The sequence below is a fragment of the Oculina patagonica genome, chromosome 13 (assembly GCF_052425735.1).
Source record: "Oculina patagonica isolate OP01 chromosome 13, crgOcupat, whole genome shotgun sequence".
In the NCBI taxonomy this organism is placed as follows: domain Eukaryota; kingdom Metazoa; phylum Cnidaria; class Anthozoa; order Scleractinia; family Oculinidae; genus Oculina; species Oculina patagonica.
Window position 1 is genome coordinate 4,864,125 of NC_135770.1, and position 17,943 is coordinate 4,882,067.

Consider the following 17,943-nt stretch of genomic DNA (forward strand, 5'->3'; position numbering starts at 1 on the left):
GGAAGTTAACACAAAAAGATAAAAATAGAGACTCTGCATGAAACGTTCAGCCACTCAGGGCCTCTTCACATGAGCCCGGTTTACGGGCTGTCTCAGTTACCAGGACGGATTTTGACGTCTGTTCATATGGAACATTTTAGCGCTGTTGACGGGGATAAAATTCAAAAAACGAAACCAAAATGGCGACACATAAAGTTGCATCTTTCGCGACTATCGTAGCTTTATTGACCCTTGTAACTTTATTAATAAAGCTTATTCGCATATTTCTGAAGTGGAAATAGATACAAGGCAAAATTAAGCCATTTTGACCGCCTAGTTACGAAAGGGAAGCTATTTTCTCAAAAAAAGTTGCGTCCCGGCGACCGGGCTGGAGTGTTCATATGCGAAAATATTCTTCCCGGTTGCCGAGATCTCGGTTGCAGAGACCGAGATATCGGTAACCGGGCTGGCCCACCTTCTCATATGAACACATCCAAAATTTTACAAAGAAAGTAGGACTGAGCCGAGATCTCGGTAACTGGGCCAGCCCGGTCAACCGGGATCATATGAAGGGGCCCTCAGTAAGAATTGAAATTAATTAAATTAGTGTAAAGAAAGGGGCAGAAAATAAAAAAGAGCTGAACTTTATTTATGCTCATGATTTTTAAAACTTAGACTTCGGCAATTTGGAGAATAAGAGACAATGCCGACTGAAAATTAATTTTTTATGGTTTTATCATTGCTGGCCAGCGCCTGTGGTGATAAGTTTAACCAAAACAAAACGGTGTTTTACAGATCACAAAAAGAATAAAGACAAATAAACGAGGGCGTGAACGAAACAAGCTGTGTATGCTTTCTTTTATAAGAGCGACCCCACGTTCAAAAATGTTGTCTACAAACAAAAACAATTAAACGAGATCACGCACTTACAAATCATCCAAAAAAGCAGAAAATAAAACAAGAGCCAAACGCACTTTAATCGGTTTTGCTCATCGTGCTTTTTAAACGCAGACTTGGCATAAACAAAGCCTTTTTTATCAGACTATTTATAAAATGCATGGATTAGAATTAAACAAAACTTGCTATTTGCATCACTAACCAACAGCTCCGCATGATTGTTCTGAAATTGATCTACCCACTGACAAGCAATTAAAAGAAAAAGAAACAAAAGAACAATGGCTTAAATGAAATCCTTTAAAAAAGCAGTTCGGTGCCAAGTTAATCCTTTCATCAGTTAGAAATGTGCGTAGGCATTTTAAAAGCTCTCTGATTGTCTGTGGACCAAACTGTGCTTTGTTTTGACTGAGCTCTGCATGGCCAACGGATGTAGGGCAAGCTACAGACTTACAATAATAAATATGATATGGATTTCTATTTATAACATAAACGCAAAGAAGGAGACACAAACAGTGCATCATTATGGGGGGGGGGGGGGGGGGGGGGGGGAGGGGGAATTTGGGTACTACGCAAAATCGCCAATCCGTGCTATTTTTTTTTTAATAAATCTGTCAATTTGACTCTATGTTCCTTCTAATCCGAATCCGCATTACTTGAGAACTTTGTGTGGTATAGTTTCACTGCAACGGAGGGTAGATGTTGTTTTTAATTTCAATTAATTCCAATTTTGGTCCTTTTCTTTTTCTTTTATTTGTAAAATTTTAAGACCAAAAATTTGATAGATCAATTTTTTAAGAAGTTTCGTTTTATTGCTTGTTCTTGCGACAATTCCGCCAACATACGAGGTCACGATACGGACCAAAGTGATCGAAGCCTCGTTTAGTATCCACGATCCGAACTTGCGTTATCCTTTATCCCAATTATTTTGATTTCATTATCCCAAAAATTGAGTTGTTATACCTTATACCTATAATTGTTTTTACATTTATCTCTTATTTCTAAAATATTTCTGTGAGTTATCCCTTAGCCCTAAAATCGCTAACCGGACCTTATTGGGGGGTTTAATCAAAATTACACAACCTGTTTGGCTGCTTGAACAACATCAGAAAACTAATAGGTTGTAGGGCAGCCAGAAAGAAATGTTTTTACAAAATTATAGCCTTGTAGCTTTTTTCATAACCGGGTTATGGCGAAAATATTTTTTTGGAAAAATAACAGTACTTCGGCGGAGCGGCGGTTTTGGAACGTGGGGGGCTAAGACTGTCCCAAAAATGCCCGGCAGGTTTTCATATTTGCAGCAACGTTTTGGCGTTCTAGCAACTTTTTCATTTCTGAGCAGCTTCTAGACCGAAGATTTCCAAAGATTCTTTGATTCTTGTTCGAAGGCCATACGAGCGTTTTCGATCGTTTTTCGAACTTTTCCGGAGATAAACAAAGTTTCCCGAAGACTTTCATGGTAGTTTCGAAAATGTACATGTTTGAACTCACCCAGGCCACCAGGCCAAAAACGTGGGGGGGGGGGGGGGCTGAGTCCCCCAAAATGTTCGTTTGGGGGACTACAGCCCCACTGTAGTTGAACTTACGTACAGACTTGCGTCTGCTGGCCAAATGGACTCGCAAGTTCACTTTGTAAGTGCGCGCAAGTTGAGACTCTCAACTCTCAACTTTGGGGGGGGGGGGGGGGGGGGCTGAGTCCCCCAAAATGTTCGTTTGGGGGACTACAATCCCACTGTAGTTGAACTTACGTACAGACTTGCGTCTGCTGGCCAAATGGACTCGCAAGTTCACTTTGTAAGTGCGCGCAAGTTGTAGAAAAAGCCATTTTAATGCTATTGCGCGTGCTGCAATTCAGTACTTGAAGCAAGCAGCAAGACTTTCGTTGTCTTGCGTTGGGTGGCCAAACGGTGAAAAACTTGCGTTGTCTTGCGTTGGGTGGCCAAACGGTGAAAAACTTGCGTTGACTTGCGTACAAATTTGATCTCGACCAAAGTGAACGCAAGTCATCGCAAGTGCACGTAAGTCCTGGCCAAACGGAGACGCAAGTGGACGCAAGTTGAAAACTTGTATCTACTTGCATCTCCTTTTGGCCTGGCCCTAATTGGTAAGCAAATTCAAATGTATGTAAAGATTTATGTCACGCTTATTTATGGTTTATTTTTCTATAAATTTATCAAGAGATACTCAAATTTTAACATGTTTGCTCTATTTTTGGTTTCAATTTTCTAAATAAAGGGAAATAGATGTAGGAAAAGAACAACGGAGGCTATATAGTGGAGTCACCTGGGTGAAATAATCGGTCATACAGTAATACAAAATCCATAACCATATTTGTTTTATACACATTATATGTCGAAAGTTTTTTATTTCAGTTTAAGTTGCTGTTTACACTTAAACTTGGCCCAGAAACACGCCGCAACACGGCGCAAAATTGTAGTGCGCAATTTTACCTGCACCGTTTGTCCGCCACTGCTCGTAACATTGTACGCAACAATCAGGGGTCAGGGTCCCAAAGTGAAAGGAGGAAGGGTGGAGCTGGGGACCCCTATCGTTTTTCTGCTTGAAGCCCTATTGTTATTTTGTAAGTCCGGAGTCCTGTTTTTATTGGGGGTCCTGGAGACACGGAGTCCTAAATCCCTTTGGGATCCTGAGGGAAGGAGAGAGGTGGACAAACGCTGCATTTTGTTGCAAACAAAAAACTTTAAATCTTACATCTAAAAAAATCGGTGATACAAAAGTATATGTAAAAATGTTAAAAACAGGAGAATACGTCCTTAGTATAAGCTTACGCTACATTGTTCCTAAACTGAATAACAATAAGCAGTATCAAAATAAACTTTCAAACAGGGGAACAACAGGCATTTATAGCAAAAACCTAGCAGATGCCTTAAAACGTTCCTAATTATTTTTCTCAAATCCGTATATAGCGAGAACACTCAGGAAGTTGAAAAGTCAGAATCCGTCACACAAATACGTCATCAGTTGCGTAGCAACATTTCTGACGAAAACCGCAGGCTCAATCGAAGACTATGTCAAGATTCCGGTTGAAAAATACTTTTTCCAGTGTCCTATTTTCTAGTTGTTTATCAGTTATATGTTGAAAATTAGCGTAATTCATTGGATATTCCTCAATTCAAACTATTTGTCGTTTACCTCAATTAGCTTTTAGTATCAGTACAGCTTACATGCAGGACAAACCCCTTGGGGGCGTGTGCTTATGAACATAGGACAAAATAACCTAAATTCATTCTACGAAACTTCAACATTGCACCCAGATCTTCTCTCAGCTCAGTAAAAAAATCTGTCAAAACCGTTTTGATTGTTAATACAAATTACTTAATTTCTTATTCCCGCGTTACGTCTGCGCGCGAATTGGCAAATTTAATTTGTTTTGGAAGTTTTAAATGTCGAGGTCGAAAAATAGTTTCGCTTTAGTAGACGCGGAAATGTTAAGCATTCACAGCAATAAAGTATCTCATATACCTGGCACATGATCACGTTATCAAAACGGATTTGACTTTAAAGTGAGAAGATCTTGGAAGGAAATTATTAAAACTAAAAGCTGGTGTAATTAATTGGAAGTCATGTCCATGTACTTATGTGTCAGCGTGCATGCCCGCGTCACTCCAAGCATGCGCTCTGGTAGGCGAACCGGGGGCAAGAATCTTTGTCTGTTCTGAGGAATGGGATCTGTTGCGCAGTAGCATCACCACTATTACAACTGTGATGAATATGGCAACCAGGGCTACACCGCTGACCGCTAGTACGATCACCATGTGTTCGGTGGATTCATCTTGAGTGTTCTGTTCGAAGTCTGTGTCTGAAAAAAAATATTTTGTTGTTGAAGTTAAAATTAAAGGGGGCACTGTCACGGGGATTTTTCTGCTTTTCGATGAAATGTACTAAAATTGGCGAAGTAGTCTTGTTCGTAAAGAAAATGCACCTAGTACATCAGGATAAAGATATAAAGTAATTTTCTTTAGGAAGAGGGGAGCTATTATAAGTTTTAAGCTGTTTTTTCAGTAACAAGGGCGGAACTCGAAAAAAATCAGCCTGACTTTTTCAAGTTGGGATCTAAAGTTCCTGATGGCATCACAATAATATGACTTGTTTAATACTTTAGTACACTTTCATTTTAAATTTTAACAGAACTGGACTATTATTTGAAGGTTTCTATACGTCTTAAGCCTCTTGAATTTTTTAAGTGAAGCTCGTGAGACAGTTTTCCCTTAATCTGCGACGAGTAATAACCTGGGAATAATATTTTAAACCAAAGTTGAGGACCAACCGGTATTCTGGGAGGCCATGGGTTCGATTCCCGTCGGGGACTCAGATTTTTTCTTTGTCCCACGCTCGTGTCATGTAGAATAATATTCTTCACAAAGTTGAGGACTGTAGCCCTTTGATATCGAACATCAAGCAATTTAATTTTTTATCGCCAAATTTTCCTGCACGTTTTGCCTGTCAACAACTCATGTATTTGTTTTTTCCAAAATGTGAACAGCGAAATCTTTCAAAAATAATTTTGAGTCAAATTAGTCTGTAAATATTTCAGATATAAAATCGTACGGCAAATCAGTTGATATCAGATTTCATTTTTTTTTTAATACTGCATTCCGCGCCACGTTCGTCCCATTTCTAAATTTGGTAGATTTACCGTGAGATAATTAATCCCTTATGAAATCCTTTACAACAAGCCGATAATTTGAACCCACGAATTCGATTTCCGCACGAAGTCAAAGTTGTAAGTCATATAATACAGCGCGAGAGCGTGACAAGGTCCCAGCGCGCGAAATGTGTTTTTTCAGACGCCCTTCTCCCCACCTGGGTCCTGCTCTCTGACAAGTTCCTTGTAAACAAAATTTACTTGAAGCATATTGAACATTAAGACCTAGGCTATGACAACTGAAAACGGTCAAGTAAAAAATCTAACGGGGGATGTGTCTTGCTGAATAAAGAAACGTTTAAAAACCTTGTTTTTTCTCTACTGTACCATCTTGGAACTGGAATGGACCAATCCTCAGATGGACTGGGGACGATCCTTTGTCATATAACTCTCCATCGACTGAGCGTCTTCTTCTTGCGTTCGAATTACAAGCCGCACAGTGATCATTGCACGTGGAGGCTGCTGCTTGAGCGAAACAGACCAGCACGTCACAATGGAAATAAACGCGATCGCTTTCCTGGAAACTGAACGCGTTGATTTCAAAAGTCTGAAGCGAAGAGTTCTGGCACACATGAACAGTGGTATTGTCAACATCAAGGTCCGGGCATCTAAAATAAAGCAAAGGTATAAAATGAGCATCAATAGTAATAAAAATCAGATTTTTTAATAATAAGGCTAAGAAAAAGGTTAACGGAGTCTGAGTTGGGACCTAAAGAGGCCCATTAGGCCAAAGCTTATCAAGGTTTTCTTAGTATTAAGCGACTGGTAGCATTTCTACTCCCCCCTGAATGGGATGCTAGTCCATCACAAGGTTACTCCGAGGATAAAATTTATAAAATTCGCCAACTTTACCCATTTATACACCTGGGTTGAGAGAGGCACTATGAGGGTAAAGTGTCTTGCCTAAGAACACAAACACAACGCAGTGCCCCGGCCAGGGCTCAAATCCGGACCGCTTGATCCCGAGACCAGAGCGCATCATCTTTGCTCACAGTTTAAATTATTCATTTGCCCCTTTTGGGCAGGCACGTACTCAAACGGACTAATTGCGCAACGGAACACTCATTCTACTCCCTTTTTGCTATTCGTTTGTTAGTGACGTGTACTACTGGGTGCTTTCCTACCCACCCACCCTGGATTAAGGAGGAAATGGGTGTGGGCGCTGGGGTAGGGAATTTCTACCCAAAACTCTGAACTCTTTGCCACGCTTTCGAATTCCGTCATATGACAGCTTAAACAATAATAAATCATTCCTACCCTCCAACGATGAATTGACGGTTGATAGTTGCTTCTCTGTTGCTCGTGGGAGTCGCATAACATCTATCTAAAAGCAGGTCCAGTTTTTCATTTCTTGAGCTAACCCCGACTCTAACGTATAACCTCGTCCCAACGTCCAAAGGTTGGTCTCCGTTTGTAAGTTCATCGGTATGTTCACTATCGAGGTACGCAATCATTGAGAAGTTCAGCTCGCCGTATTCTAGGGAAGAAAGGGAAAGAATCAGACAGAACATGTGTAACCATGGTTACCACAACATAGATACTCGCCGACAGATGAGTGAGATGCTGCATTGATTTTTTTTAACCTTTGCCTATTGGTTGTTTATCTTATTGAAACTCGCTTTGAAGCAACAGCACCATACTAAAACGCAAAATCATCTTAATTAACGCTTCCGACGATTGTTTCCGGCTTATTCTACACTGCGAATTGGCCAATATTCATTTTATAGAAAGAAAGTTATTGCTTTATTCAAAACAGGAGAAAAAAATGACAGGTCGCCATACTCGTTAACGAGATAAATTACGATTCACCTCTCTGGCGCATAAAGAAAAAGCCGCCATCTTTAATGCGCGTGTGCTAACGAGGCGTGAAATTATGGGAAGTAAGGATGCGCAATGCAATACTAGGGAATGACTTTAAAATGCCCATGTCACCAATTTTTTTTAATTTTTTCAAGTGAAAGTCCACATTGAAAAAGGAACTTCTGCAAAAAAATTTCTTGATTTGAACAAAACGCGAATTTTTCATGAATTAATAAAGCCGGCTACTTTTGTTTGGTACTCCCCTTCCGCTGATTGAGAAAGTGCGGGCTCGCCGATGACGTCATGCATGTGACGAAGTTTCATGAACGCTTGTTCCCACGGCTCTTGTATTTACTATAAGCAAATGACGCGTAGTCGGCTAGTTCTTGTGTATATTTGACAAAAAATAATGTAAAACAATCGAATAAAATACCGCAAGCTACGGTGCCTTGAGTACCAGTAATCTCTTGTTTTTTTTAGAGTCAGTCGAGTGAGTAAGCACACGATAAAATAATTTCTCCTTCCCAGCCGTTATTTGGGTCGTCACGTAACGTTTCTTCCCACTCTGACAAAGAAGACTACGACTGCGCCTGCGCTGGTTGTGTTTGCAAAAATTCAGCGGTCTAGCTTTTTACCTTTTACACTTAAAGATGATTTCCAGTCCGTACTGCGCAATCTCCGCCTCAGTGCAATGCTTATGAGACTATCACAAGAACGAATGTTTGCCAGTAAAAATAAAACTTCCGGGAGAAACTGACCTTTTTCTTCATTCTTATATAGCACCAGATATCCTTTCAAAACAATAACAACTGGTAAAAGAACGTCGACGCTATTCCAAACCAATGTTTCAGCTTATCGAGCATTCTTGAACGAAACGACCCGTAATGGCGGATTAAAGAATTCAGGTACTCCTTAACCGAAGTGTCAACGTAACAAAAAAATTAAAAAAAAAATTAAAACAAACCCCGAGACTGCGCATTAAGGACTGAAAAAATTCAGCTTTAAAGTGACACATTACCTGTTACACTTAGAGTGTAATTGACGTTGGGTGTGTAGCCAGCAGTAACAGTCGCGTTTCTGTTATACACGCAAGTCGCATTGAATGCTACGTCCTCCGAGTAAACGACGTGCGATTGTCCGTCGACCTCAGCTTTGCCATGAACGATGTTAAAGTAATACAGATGATATCCACGAATCCACCGCTGCGTTCCACAGGTGCCCACACCGATACTGACCGTCATATCTGTGTTGGGAATCACAGGAAACTTGCACCCAGGAATTCTCTGACCCACGTACAGCTCCGTAATCTCTGGCCCCAGAGCATATTTAGAGATGGAGATTACCATAAGATGCTCATCACACCTCACGTTCAAAACTGAAAACAAAGAAAAAGAAAGTCAAAAAAGAGCGCCAAAAAGTTATTTTACTCTGGGAAGCCTGACGTGCATTTTGCGCGGTCGCATTGCGTAGTTTCGGTAACCAAAAATGCATTAAGCAAAGGAAAATTAAGGGAAGCTCCGAGCCATGCGACCATACTGCCGGCGCATATCCTGGTTTTTGTAGCATTAGGGACGGACCATTATTTTTTGGAGGGGGGGGATGAAAAATATTGAGAAAAATTGTTTGCAGGACCTGGAAAGACAAAATAAATTGTTTGCAAACACGATATGTATAACAAAAAATAGTAAGAATTTCGAAAAAAAATGTTTGCAGAGGTGCATAAACTAAAAAAAAAAGTTTGCAGTGGAAAATTTTTCATCCCCCCCCTCCAAGAAAATAATGGTCCGTCCCTTAGGTGGCTAGGGATATTCCTACTTTCCCCTCAATGTGATGCTAGTCCATCGTAGGGTACCCTGCCAGCATTATTTCCCCAGTACACATTTATACACCTGGGTGGAAAGAGACCCAATGAGATAGTAAAGTGTCTTGCTCAAGAACACAACACAGTGACCCCGTCCAGGGCTCGAACCCGAATTGCTCAATCCACCGCGCCTCCTCAAGGGAAGGAAAAGCATTGCTTACTTGTTGGGCAATATTTTTTTAAGCTGACATCACACCATGTATCAATTCTTGCCGAATTTGGTAAAATAAGTAAATAATAATGCTAATATTATAACAATAATTTATAGGCCGGCAATGTGTTTTTTCAATAAGATATTAAATCGATCTTTTGCTTGTTTAAAGTTACCAGTTTCAATCACTTGCGGATGAGTTTTTGAAATCCATGTGTTGTATGTAGCCAGTGAAAACTGAGATAGCGGCTGATAAAAGTTATTGATCTGAACTTAGCTATAGAGTTAGTTTTCTAGCGAAAGCTCCACTGGTTCAATATCTTCATTTATTTTACTTTTGAATGAGATACTTCACAAATAATAAAACTTGATAGCTTCGTTGCCCCCCCCCATCCCCTCCCCCCACACACAAAACCCCCCCCCCCAAAACATTGGGATCATTCCCCACCTTGAGTTCCGTAGACTCCAACTCGTAGGCACGTTAGCGGGCCGTTGGTTTCGACAGGATGTATTCGGATGGCTGTTGCTATCCTTGGAGCAGGAAATTCATGTTCAGTGAGATTGTTACCGTTGTCAGGTGCAATTGTGAATTCCTGAAACAAAATTGGAATAGATTTGAGCATTAATTAAAGGTATACATTTAATTATAACATAGCTAGCAGAGCCGCGCAATCAAATTCAGTATACGCTGGTAGCGTGAGCAAATCGCTTCGCCAGAAAATTCATTTTCTCGCGCGGGTTTCGATGTACATTTCCACCGGCAATGTTAAATGTTAAAAACAATTGGTTCATGCTCTTAGCTGTGCACTGTCGTGTCGGGTGTACTTGGGAAGCTCAAGAAGCCAGAGTTGCTCTTGGCTGTCGCCTCGAGCAACCCTTGCGCTTCTTTCGTGCAGTTCTTTCATTCTTCCCGTGTGCACCATACCTCGATAGTGCATGCTAAAGCATGAACCACACCCCTTAATGATTACTGCACTAGACTGTGGATTGATAAGTCAGAGTTTGAGCCCATACCCATAACATAAACGGATATCGGCGAATTTTAAGAACAACTTAAGAAAAGTGCGGGAAAAAAGACGAGCTTGGATAAAATATTCCTTCGGGGGATGGAGCAAGGAGAGATTGGGTCCAAATTTTAGCCAAAGTTAAGTGGCCTTTTTGCAAGAAACGATCACATGAGACAAAAACTGTCAATTTCTGTATTTCAAGCTACACACTGAGACAACAAAACAAAAAAGTTTTAGCCCGAAGGCTGTCACAATTTTTTTTTCATCCAGCATGAAGAATTTTGTACTAGGTAACGGTTTGTTGCAAAAGGCTCATCTCCAGCTATCAGTCGGTGGAGGAATTAGGGAAGACTTTCGAATATTGTAGTCAATAGGGAGGGTATTTTCCCGTTATTTTAGGGGAAAAGGGGAAGATTTATTTCGGGTTAATAAGTTACACAATAAGAGGTTTGCTTACCATACGTGAATGACTGTTGTCTAGGTAGTAAGACCACGCAGGTCTCCTTTTAGAAAACGAAAGCATATATTTCGTCGTAAAGGAATCCACCGTATCGTTCTTAAAGCCTTGTAATACGATCCCACATACGTCATAAAGATGGCCTAAATCCACTTCGAGATACTCGTTGGGTGGGCTCTGACTGGTGCACCAGGCTCTGTTGTTATCTAAGACCGCGTCGCTTGGCGAGTGATCTGGGTCGGTTGACGTGGCTGTGTAACTGACGTCGCTGATTACATTATCAAAGCAAGCTCCTGAAGAAAAGAAAAAAATTGGCGATTTTCGCTTGATTTGGTAATAAGAGAGTCTCAATGGGGTTAACCGTTAGCCGTAAAACGGCCAAAAATTTAGCCGTTAGGCGTAGGAAATGGAAAATTTTAACCGTTAGCCGTAAAATGTGTTAACCGTAAAAATCGGTCAGTGATTATAAATAAACCAAACTAGTTCACTTCATCGTCCCAAAAATGTCCTAAGAATATGTTTTTCAATAATGGAAATGATTTTTAACTATTGAAAACAATGAAAATTAACTTTTAACTTCTGTTAACCGTAATGGAAATAAATTAACCGTTAGCCGTAAAAAGGCCAAAATTTTAACCGTTAACCGTAAAAGCCACCACCCCATTGAGACCCTCTAATAAATCAAACAAATTTTTCCGTGGTCTGTATTATCTTTGAACTAAGAAGATACTCAGCGTGCTTTATTGGAAATCCGCGAATTTGATTGGGTCTCCCATCGTGGTCTTTTCGCTGATAGAACAAAATCAAGCGCACATTGACTTTTTGCTAAAACCTACCTAAAATTGTAGGTTTTGAGCGATAGTCAACTCGATCGGCTGCGCCTCGTTCACTGTTCGCTCGTAGAAAACAGAGGCTCGTAGTTTCATCGCTAACTTAACATGCCACCTCGATGCTGGAACTAATATCCTAACGTGTTTTCTTTTCTTTGTTACTAGTGCTAACATAACTGACTACTAAAAGTATTAAAAGTACTCAATGCTGTAAAAATATATGACATAAAAAACCTTTCAACTGGGCTTTAAAGCAAGCCACACTGATCCATACTACACTGTAACACTTCTAGTCTCCAGTGTGTGCATTTAAAGCGTTAGCGCTGTGCGATCAGAACACAAGGAACTAAACATAAGTTTTTTTAGCAGAATTGCCAAGCCGGAATACAGACCAATTTAATAAAAGTACTGACCTATGCACGAACAGACAACTAGGAGAAAACGGATTGCGGCCAAAAGGCTTTAATTCAGGAAAAAAGTGGCTCATGCACACCGCTAGATTAGAGCTTATGTTTTCATGTCTACAACATATTTTACCAAGTCAGCTTAGAATATTTGCTACAGTAACTTTATTTCTCACCTTTCACCAAAGTGCCTTTCCCTGTGAGAATCATAAACATCGCCATCCAAACCAGTTTTGCCATTTTAGCTTCTTTATCTTGGAGAACTCAAACGACCTCTTGACTACAATGAAAAACAAAAAAGACACTATTATTACTTATAAAAACAGGCAAGTAAAAAATTAAGGTATGACTCCTATATCCCATTGGTGTCTTTAATCGAATCTCTTGCTTGTCAGGATTATATTTATGCCATACAAATTTCGAATTCTGTCAGTAAATTTTGGGTATTCAGTTAAAGTGTTAGCTGAAGGCTAACCAGCAATTAAAAAGCATTCCTTTCATGCAATTGTTCTAGTCGCTTTATTCTACGTTAACCATCATAAACCGGGTAAGTAATCAGTACGAGCCAGATGTGCCGAGTGCAACTACTGAGCTTAGCTTTTAGCTTAATAGCCAATCCCTTGTTCAATTTAGCGAACCTGTAGGTATTGAAAACTCTTAAAATAAACTCTACCTCTCTCAACGTGAGGTCATGAAATTGCTCCTTTGATTTAACATCGAAATGTTTCTAACAATATCACAACATTGTAAAACACATGGAGAGGTAATAAGAGAAAAGCAAAAACACAGTGCAACGTGTAATCTGTATAAATAACTTACGTTTGGAGGGTCAACAATAACATTTGTTTTTCTGCAGCTCTACATTAATTCTAATGTTATTGGTCTTTGTTTGTAGCAACGAACTTCGCGAAAGTTCGATATTGGAAATTCTAACAACAAATTTACGAACATGCATCAATCCGCCAAATCCGTATAAAGAATGATGTTTTGATCGCACATTGGTCAAGAAACTATGACTTCCTCAAGGAATCACAAGATTGTCATAGCTAGGCTGCAGTATCTTGTTGTTATATTTTTAGCTTAATTATATAATAAAGGTTGCGCCTTAGGACATGCATGCAAGGTATTTTAATCAGTTTTCTTTAAAAACTGAACATGGTTTCAACTCAATTTTAAAATGTAAAACCAAAAACCCCCGATGCTTTGGCGGTACTGCTTGCTGAGTCAGGGATACAAAACTTTACGTTTTTCAGTGCCCAATACGTTGGTTGTTCAAAAAGAAATAGAAATAGAACCTCCAGGGTCGTACATATTAATGGTGTACAGTTGTTCAGTCTGCAATGCTTGCGCTTTCGAGTGTGTAATGCCGTGTGTGATACGATTTACTTAAAGCTACCTGAGATTTCGCGAATCGTAGTTTCTTGCATATCAAAACAGTCAGTAATAAGTATGGGAGACTGACGTCTACTGAGATTAATACAGACATGATATTATGCCGGCGCAAATTTTACGTGTCTTGGTCGCAAAACTCACCGCAGGCCGAAAGGAATGTTTGTCCATTTTGTTTGTTTTGTTATGAAAACCGCGAGCTAACTACAAGAAAAAAATGGCAGATTCTATTTGTCCATTGGTCACTTAAGGAACTTCAGCAAGAAGATTAGAAACTAAGACCAGAACCCGGTGACCAGAAAAGGCTATATTACTAAGAGGGTGCTAATGGGGTTAACAGTTAACTGACAATTGGCCAAAAAATTAGTAGTTAACTGATATTTGGCCAAAAAATTAGTAGTTAACTGATAAATGGAAAGTTAACAGTTAAGTGACATTCTATTAATTATACTGAATACGATTGTTGTTGCTAATAAAAGCAACAAAGTTTTTCCTAACAGCAAAGCTATTTCGTGACATTTACCTGTCCCGCTGCGTGACCAGGTGACATATTAACTAATATTATGTATGCAAAAGGTACCAGGGTCTTACCAGGCACATGTTGATCGCCTTGATGGCGTTGAGTGGGGCGTGGTCAAAGTTATTCTGAGTTTTTATCAAGATGATGACAGAGAATCGGCATTCGAACGACACAGAGATCGCATACCGTTTGACATGGCATGGCATAGCTTGTAGACATTTGATCGATTTCATGGCAATCAAACAACAAACGGAAAAGTTTCACCTTGGCGCATTTCACTAAAAGTTGTTACCTACAAACACACGGAACTGCCAAGGGCACTAAAATGGCGGTCGCATCATACAAATCAGTGCTTGACATACGCACCCATTACAAGCCCACTAAAACATTTCAATCAGTACAATTATTACTCCTCGTGTCACCCACCAGGAGTTAATAAAGGTTTTATTAAAGGGGAGGCCTTGAGTCTGTTTAGAAAAAATTCCTCTAAAACAAAATTTGAGGAAAAAATCAAGCACTTCCAATCACATCTTATTGGGACAGGTTACCCAGAAAGCCTAGTCCAAAGGAGTCTCGCGGAAGTTAATTTTGAAAACAGGAAGCAGGCCCTCCAACCAAAACTTAAAACAAGCGAAAAAATATTGCCTTTTGTAACGCAATACCAACCAGCAGTACCAGACACAGTCCAAACTTGAAGCAAATACTCATGAAAAACTGTCATTCGATAGAACAACAACCATTACTCAAGAAAATACTCAAAGCACCTTCCCTAATATTATACAAAGGGGGTACGTCTCTCAAAGATGTACTCGTGAGATCGAAACTATGAAAATGGCCAATACGCGTGATCGGGAGTCTTGCATGTATGTCAATTTATTTCTATCACTAACGTACTGAAGTAAAGAAATTTGGGTTATGATGCTATACTTTTCGACGTAAGTTAATAGATAACTAAAATTAGTAGTTACAGCAAGGCGCCCAAATGTGTGACCACTTTTAATTTATTCACATTCTTTCGTGCAGATTTAATCCAATCAGAAGTCAACTTCAAGCTATCCACGGCTTTTGATTGGATTAAATCTGCACGAAAGAATGTGAATAAATTAAAAGTGGTCACACATTTGGGCGCCTTGCTGTAACTGACAATTGGCCAAAAAAATAGTAGTTAACTGACAATTGGGTACCCCCATTAGCACCCTCTACTAATTCTCCTGAGCGCGCTTAAGGCAAAGCACAGTTCAAAGATTGGTTGTCGGGAAAGAAAAACACTGAACAGTTACATTCTGTTATTAGACATTTTAGTGTGGAGTCACTCGTCATTTGTAAGAAGATTAGAAACTAAGACCAGAACTGTACTCGTAATTCGTGCGTATTTTTTAGCAAGAAGAGAACTTAACGACCTTATTGGAATGCACTACGAGATAGAAATACAACATTGTGTGTAAAATAGCCAGTGGCCCATACCAGTACTACCCGAGAACAATACTTTTTGTTTTATGCTTCGTGCGGCGTTTATTTTAGAGCAATGTTTTCTAGGAAATGAAACACAGAAAGGGAAAAACTTTGCTAAACTCAATCGCTATAGATCAATCCTGCGAAGACCACATCTATCTATCTATCTATCTACAGCATGGGTTGTCTGGCATGGGTTGTCCGAAAGCATGCATGCACAACTCCTTCCAAATAAACTTTGATTTAAATCTGTTAATAAAGCTTAACTGACGGCCCATTCGGTTCATTGACACTTTGTAACTGTTAAAAATTCAGTTGGCCCAAAATTGTAACTTATTTCTATTCGGCATCCGTTTAGTGACATCTGAAAACTGGCAGAACTTTTCCGCAGGCAACTAACAAATGGCGTTATGATAATTTTAGGAGGCTAATCGTTTTCGCTACCAATCCATCTTTACAGACAACTCACAAGCGATCCGTATCCAGTCTTCCACATCTTTTCTGACAACTGACATTTCCGCTGGTTTTCGGTTTTGCTATCAAGGTTTTCTTATAACTTTAATTTCCTCAGCCATGATAAGAACTTTGATATCCTAGCTCTTAATTTAAATGCCTATCGAGCAAAACACATGTTTCCGAGTTTTAATTTAATTAAAAAAAAACTTCTTTAAAACTTCATAATTAAAAGATTAACATTTGTGTTTGCAATTGTTTTTCTAAATAATCACTATTTGGACTCTATTTGCACTCCCATAAAATTCTTACATTTGAACTGTTTTGAAATTTTAACATACCCTCACAGCATGACCTCATACGGGATTGAGCGCACTGCTGTGGCTAAATTCAATAGAATCGTCATTATCCCTTGCGAAAATAAATGGTACACGGGTGCTTAAGTCTTCCTTAACTCCGTCCATTTTGGTTCCCAGAGAATTCACGCCGGGAATATTGATCAGTGATATTTTCAGGCGTATGTCTGACAAATTTCTGGCGTCGCTTTTCGAGGGGATCCTAAAATGATTGCGCGCACAAAGACCGCCGGAGCGCAAAAATTTCGCTGATAAATGCATGATCGAACTCATTCAGTTAGCGGATGATGTAAACAGCATATTCTAAAATAACTGCAAGTAAGATTCTAGAAAAACTTCGGAACAGATGAGACATAGTTTTCGTTTATCACTTTCATACATAATCCATCAAAAATATCATTCGTCAGCAGTCGTACAGAATAGGTTACTGAAAACAAACTAGTCTATTAGCATGAATATTTCTTATTTTCTTTGTAGTAAACAGCATTCATATCTAAAATTCAGTTTATGATAATAATTATCATGCTGACTGACATCGTCATTAGTTTGAGCAAGGAGTCCAAGCTTATTAAATTTCGGCAACCAATTCAAAAGTCTTGGCCATTTTTCTGCGACACGCAGATTTCATGTTGCTTGTGTTATTTATAAAGAATTAAATGTATAAGACACTAATTGATACAGCATTCAACTGAAAGGCGTTTGATACGAACTCGTTTTTGTTGTACATTGAATACACCCTTTGCTTGATTTCGCAAGAACCGGGCTAAGCTTTAAATGTGTCTTTATTAATGCCTCAGTTTTCTAGATCTAATGTCCAGGAACACCTTTAAGATCGATTTGTTAGATCAGTGCCTATAAAGCCGCTTAAAAGAAGAGCACAAATCAGTCAAGTGAAAACTGATTAAATATTCCAAGTATTTCTTCGTCCCGGCGAAATGGTCGCGACTTTTAGAATACGAAGACGAAGCCTTCGACTTAAACAAAGTTCAATGCATTTCCTAGCCATTCATTCGAGATCTAAACACAAAACATACTGGAAATTGGTCGTATAATGCCAAAAACTACCCATCATTTACATGCTACCGCACCGAAGTCATAATCAATTCATTCTACTTTGTCAAAGCGCCTCAGTTATTTGTGAATATTAATTGAAAGTTAAGCAACTTCTAAGACTACTTTATAAAACGAGGACTTCACTTACTTTTCTTGTTTCTTTGGCGCCGGAGATTGAGTTTAACTTCCTTTCTAACAACTAGGTCATGGTGTCCTTCTAGAAATATGTAAGATGCGTGTTTTGTATTTAAAAACGTCATTAGACACAATGCGCGCTATGCTTCACTACCGATGACTAAATGAGACTAATAATCTCGATAGCCAGCCTTTGTTTAACACGGGTGGTCTGAAACATTAAATCAGCGTGAACTTTCGGCATCAAGTATGTAATATTAGCTCTTTATAAAAATCGAGTGCTCGTTGAAGAAATCAAGTTAAGAACGCATGACAGACTAGTTTTTACGCCTACAAGGGATTCTTTCAATGCTTTAAGGGTTAATATACGTAATAATGGAGGCTTGCAGTGTTAATTTTTTCTTTTTTTTTGGCTGAGAGGAATTGAACTGGAACTTGACCTTCAACTAGCGACGCCTTTGTTATAGGTCTTGGTAACTAAAGCAAACGAAAATAAGCAAAAATGATGTGTTTTTGCGAGCGTTCAACATTGTCAT

The 17,943-nt window shown here is 39.3% G+C and overlaps 1 protein-coding gene across 3 annotated transcripts; it reads right to left on the reverse strand.

The window, feature by feature from the left end:
* Positions 1 to 3,203: 3,203 nt before the first annotated feature.
* Positions 3,204 to 17,558, reverse strand: LOC144634845 (ZP domain-containing protein-like). 3 transcript variants are annotated; one of them, XM_078493886.1, is made up of 8 exons: positions 17,421 to 17,558; positions 12,226 to 12,329; positions 10,816 to 11,108; positions 9,800 to 9,944; positions 8,358 to 8,714; positions 6,797 to 7,016; positions 5,846 to 6,147; positions 3,204 to 4,693 (listed from the first exon to the last, which is right to left on the reverse strand). In XM_078493886.1, exons 2-8 carry the CDS (start codon positions 12,287 to 12,289, stop codon positions 4,470 to 4,472), a joined length of 1,605 nt encoding a protein of 534 aa, XP_078350012.1. In that variant the 5' UTR covers positions 12,290 to 12,329; positions 17,421 to 17,558; the 3' UTR covers positions 3,204 to 4,469. The 3 variants fall into 3 exon arrangements, with proteins under 3 accessions (XP_078350012.1, XP_078350013.1, XP_078350014.1); XM_078493887.1 differs by having other exon boundaries at positions 12,226 to 12,324; positions 17,417 to 17,522; XM_078493888.1 differs by lacking the exon at positions 17,421 to 17,558 and adding an exon at positions 12,723 to 12,801.
* Positions 17,559 to 17,943: the final 385 nt, after the last annotated feature.

What these genes read in the sequence shown, in the direction of transcription:
- LOC144634845 (XM_078493886.1), bottom strand. Translation starts at nt 12,289, where the DNA reads ATGGCAAAACTGGTTTGGATGGCGATGTTTATGATTCTCACAGGGAAA. An exon ending in TGGAGTCTACGGAACTCAAG is followed by an intron (nt 8,715 to 9,799) that starts GTGGGGAATGAT and finishes CTTTGTTTTCAG; the next exon opens with TTTTGAACGTGAGGTGTGAT. An exon ending in TTACACTCTAAGTGTAACAG is followed by an intron (nt 7,017 to 8,357) that starts GTAATGTGTCAC and finishes TTTCTTCCCTAG; the next exon opens with AATACGGCGAGCTGAACTTC.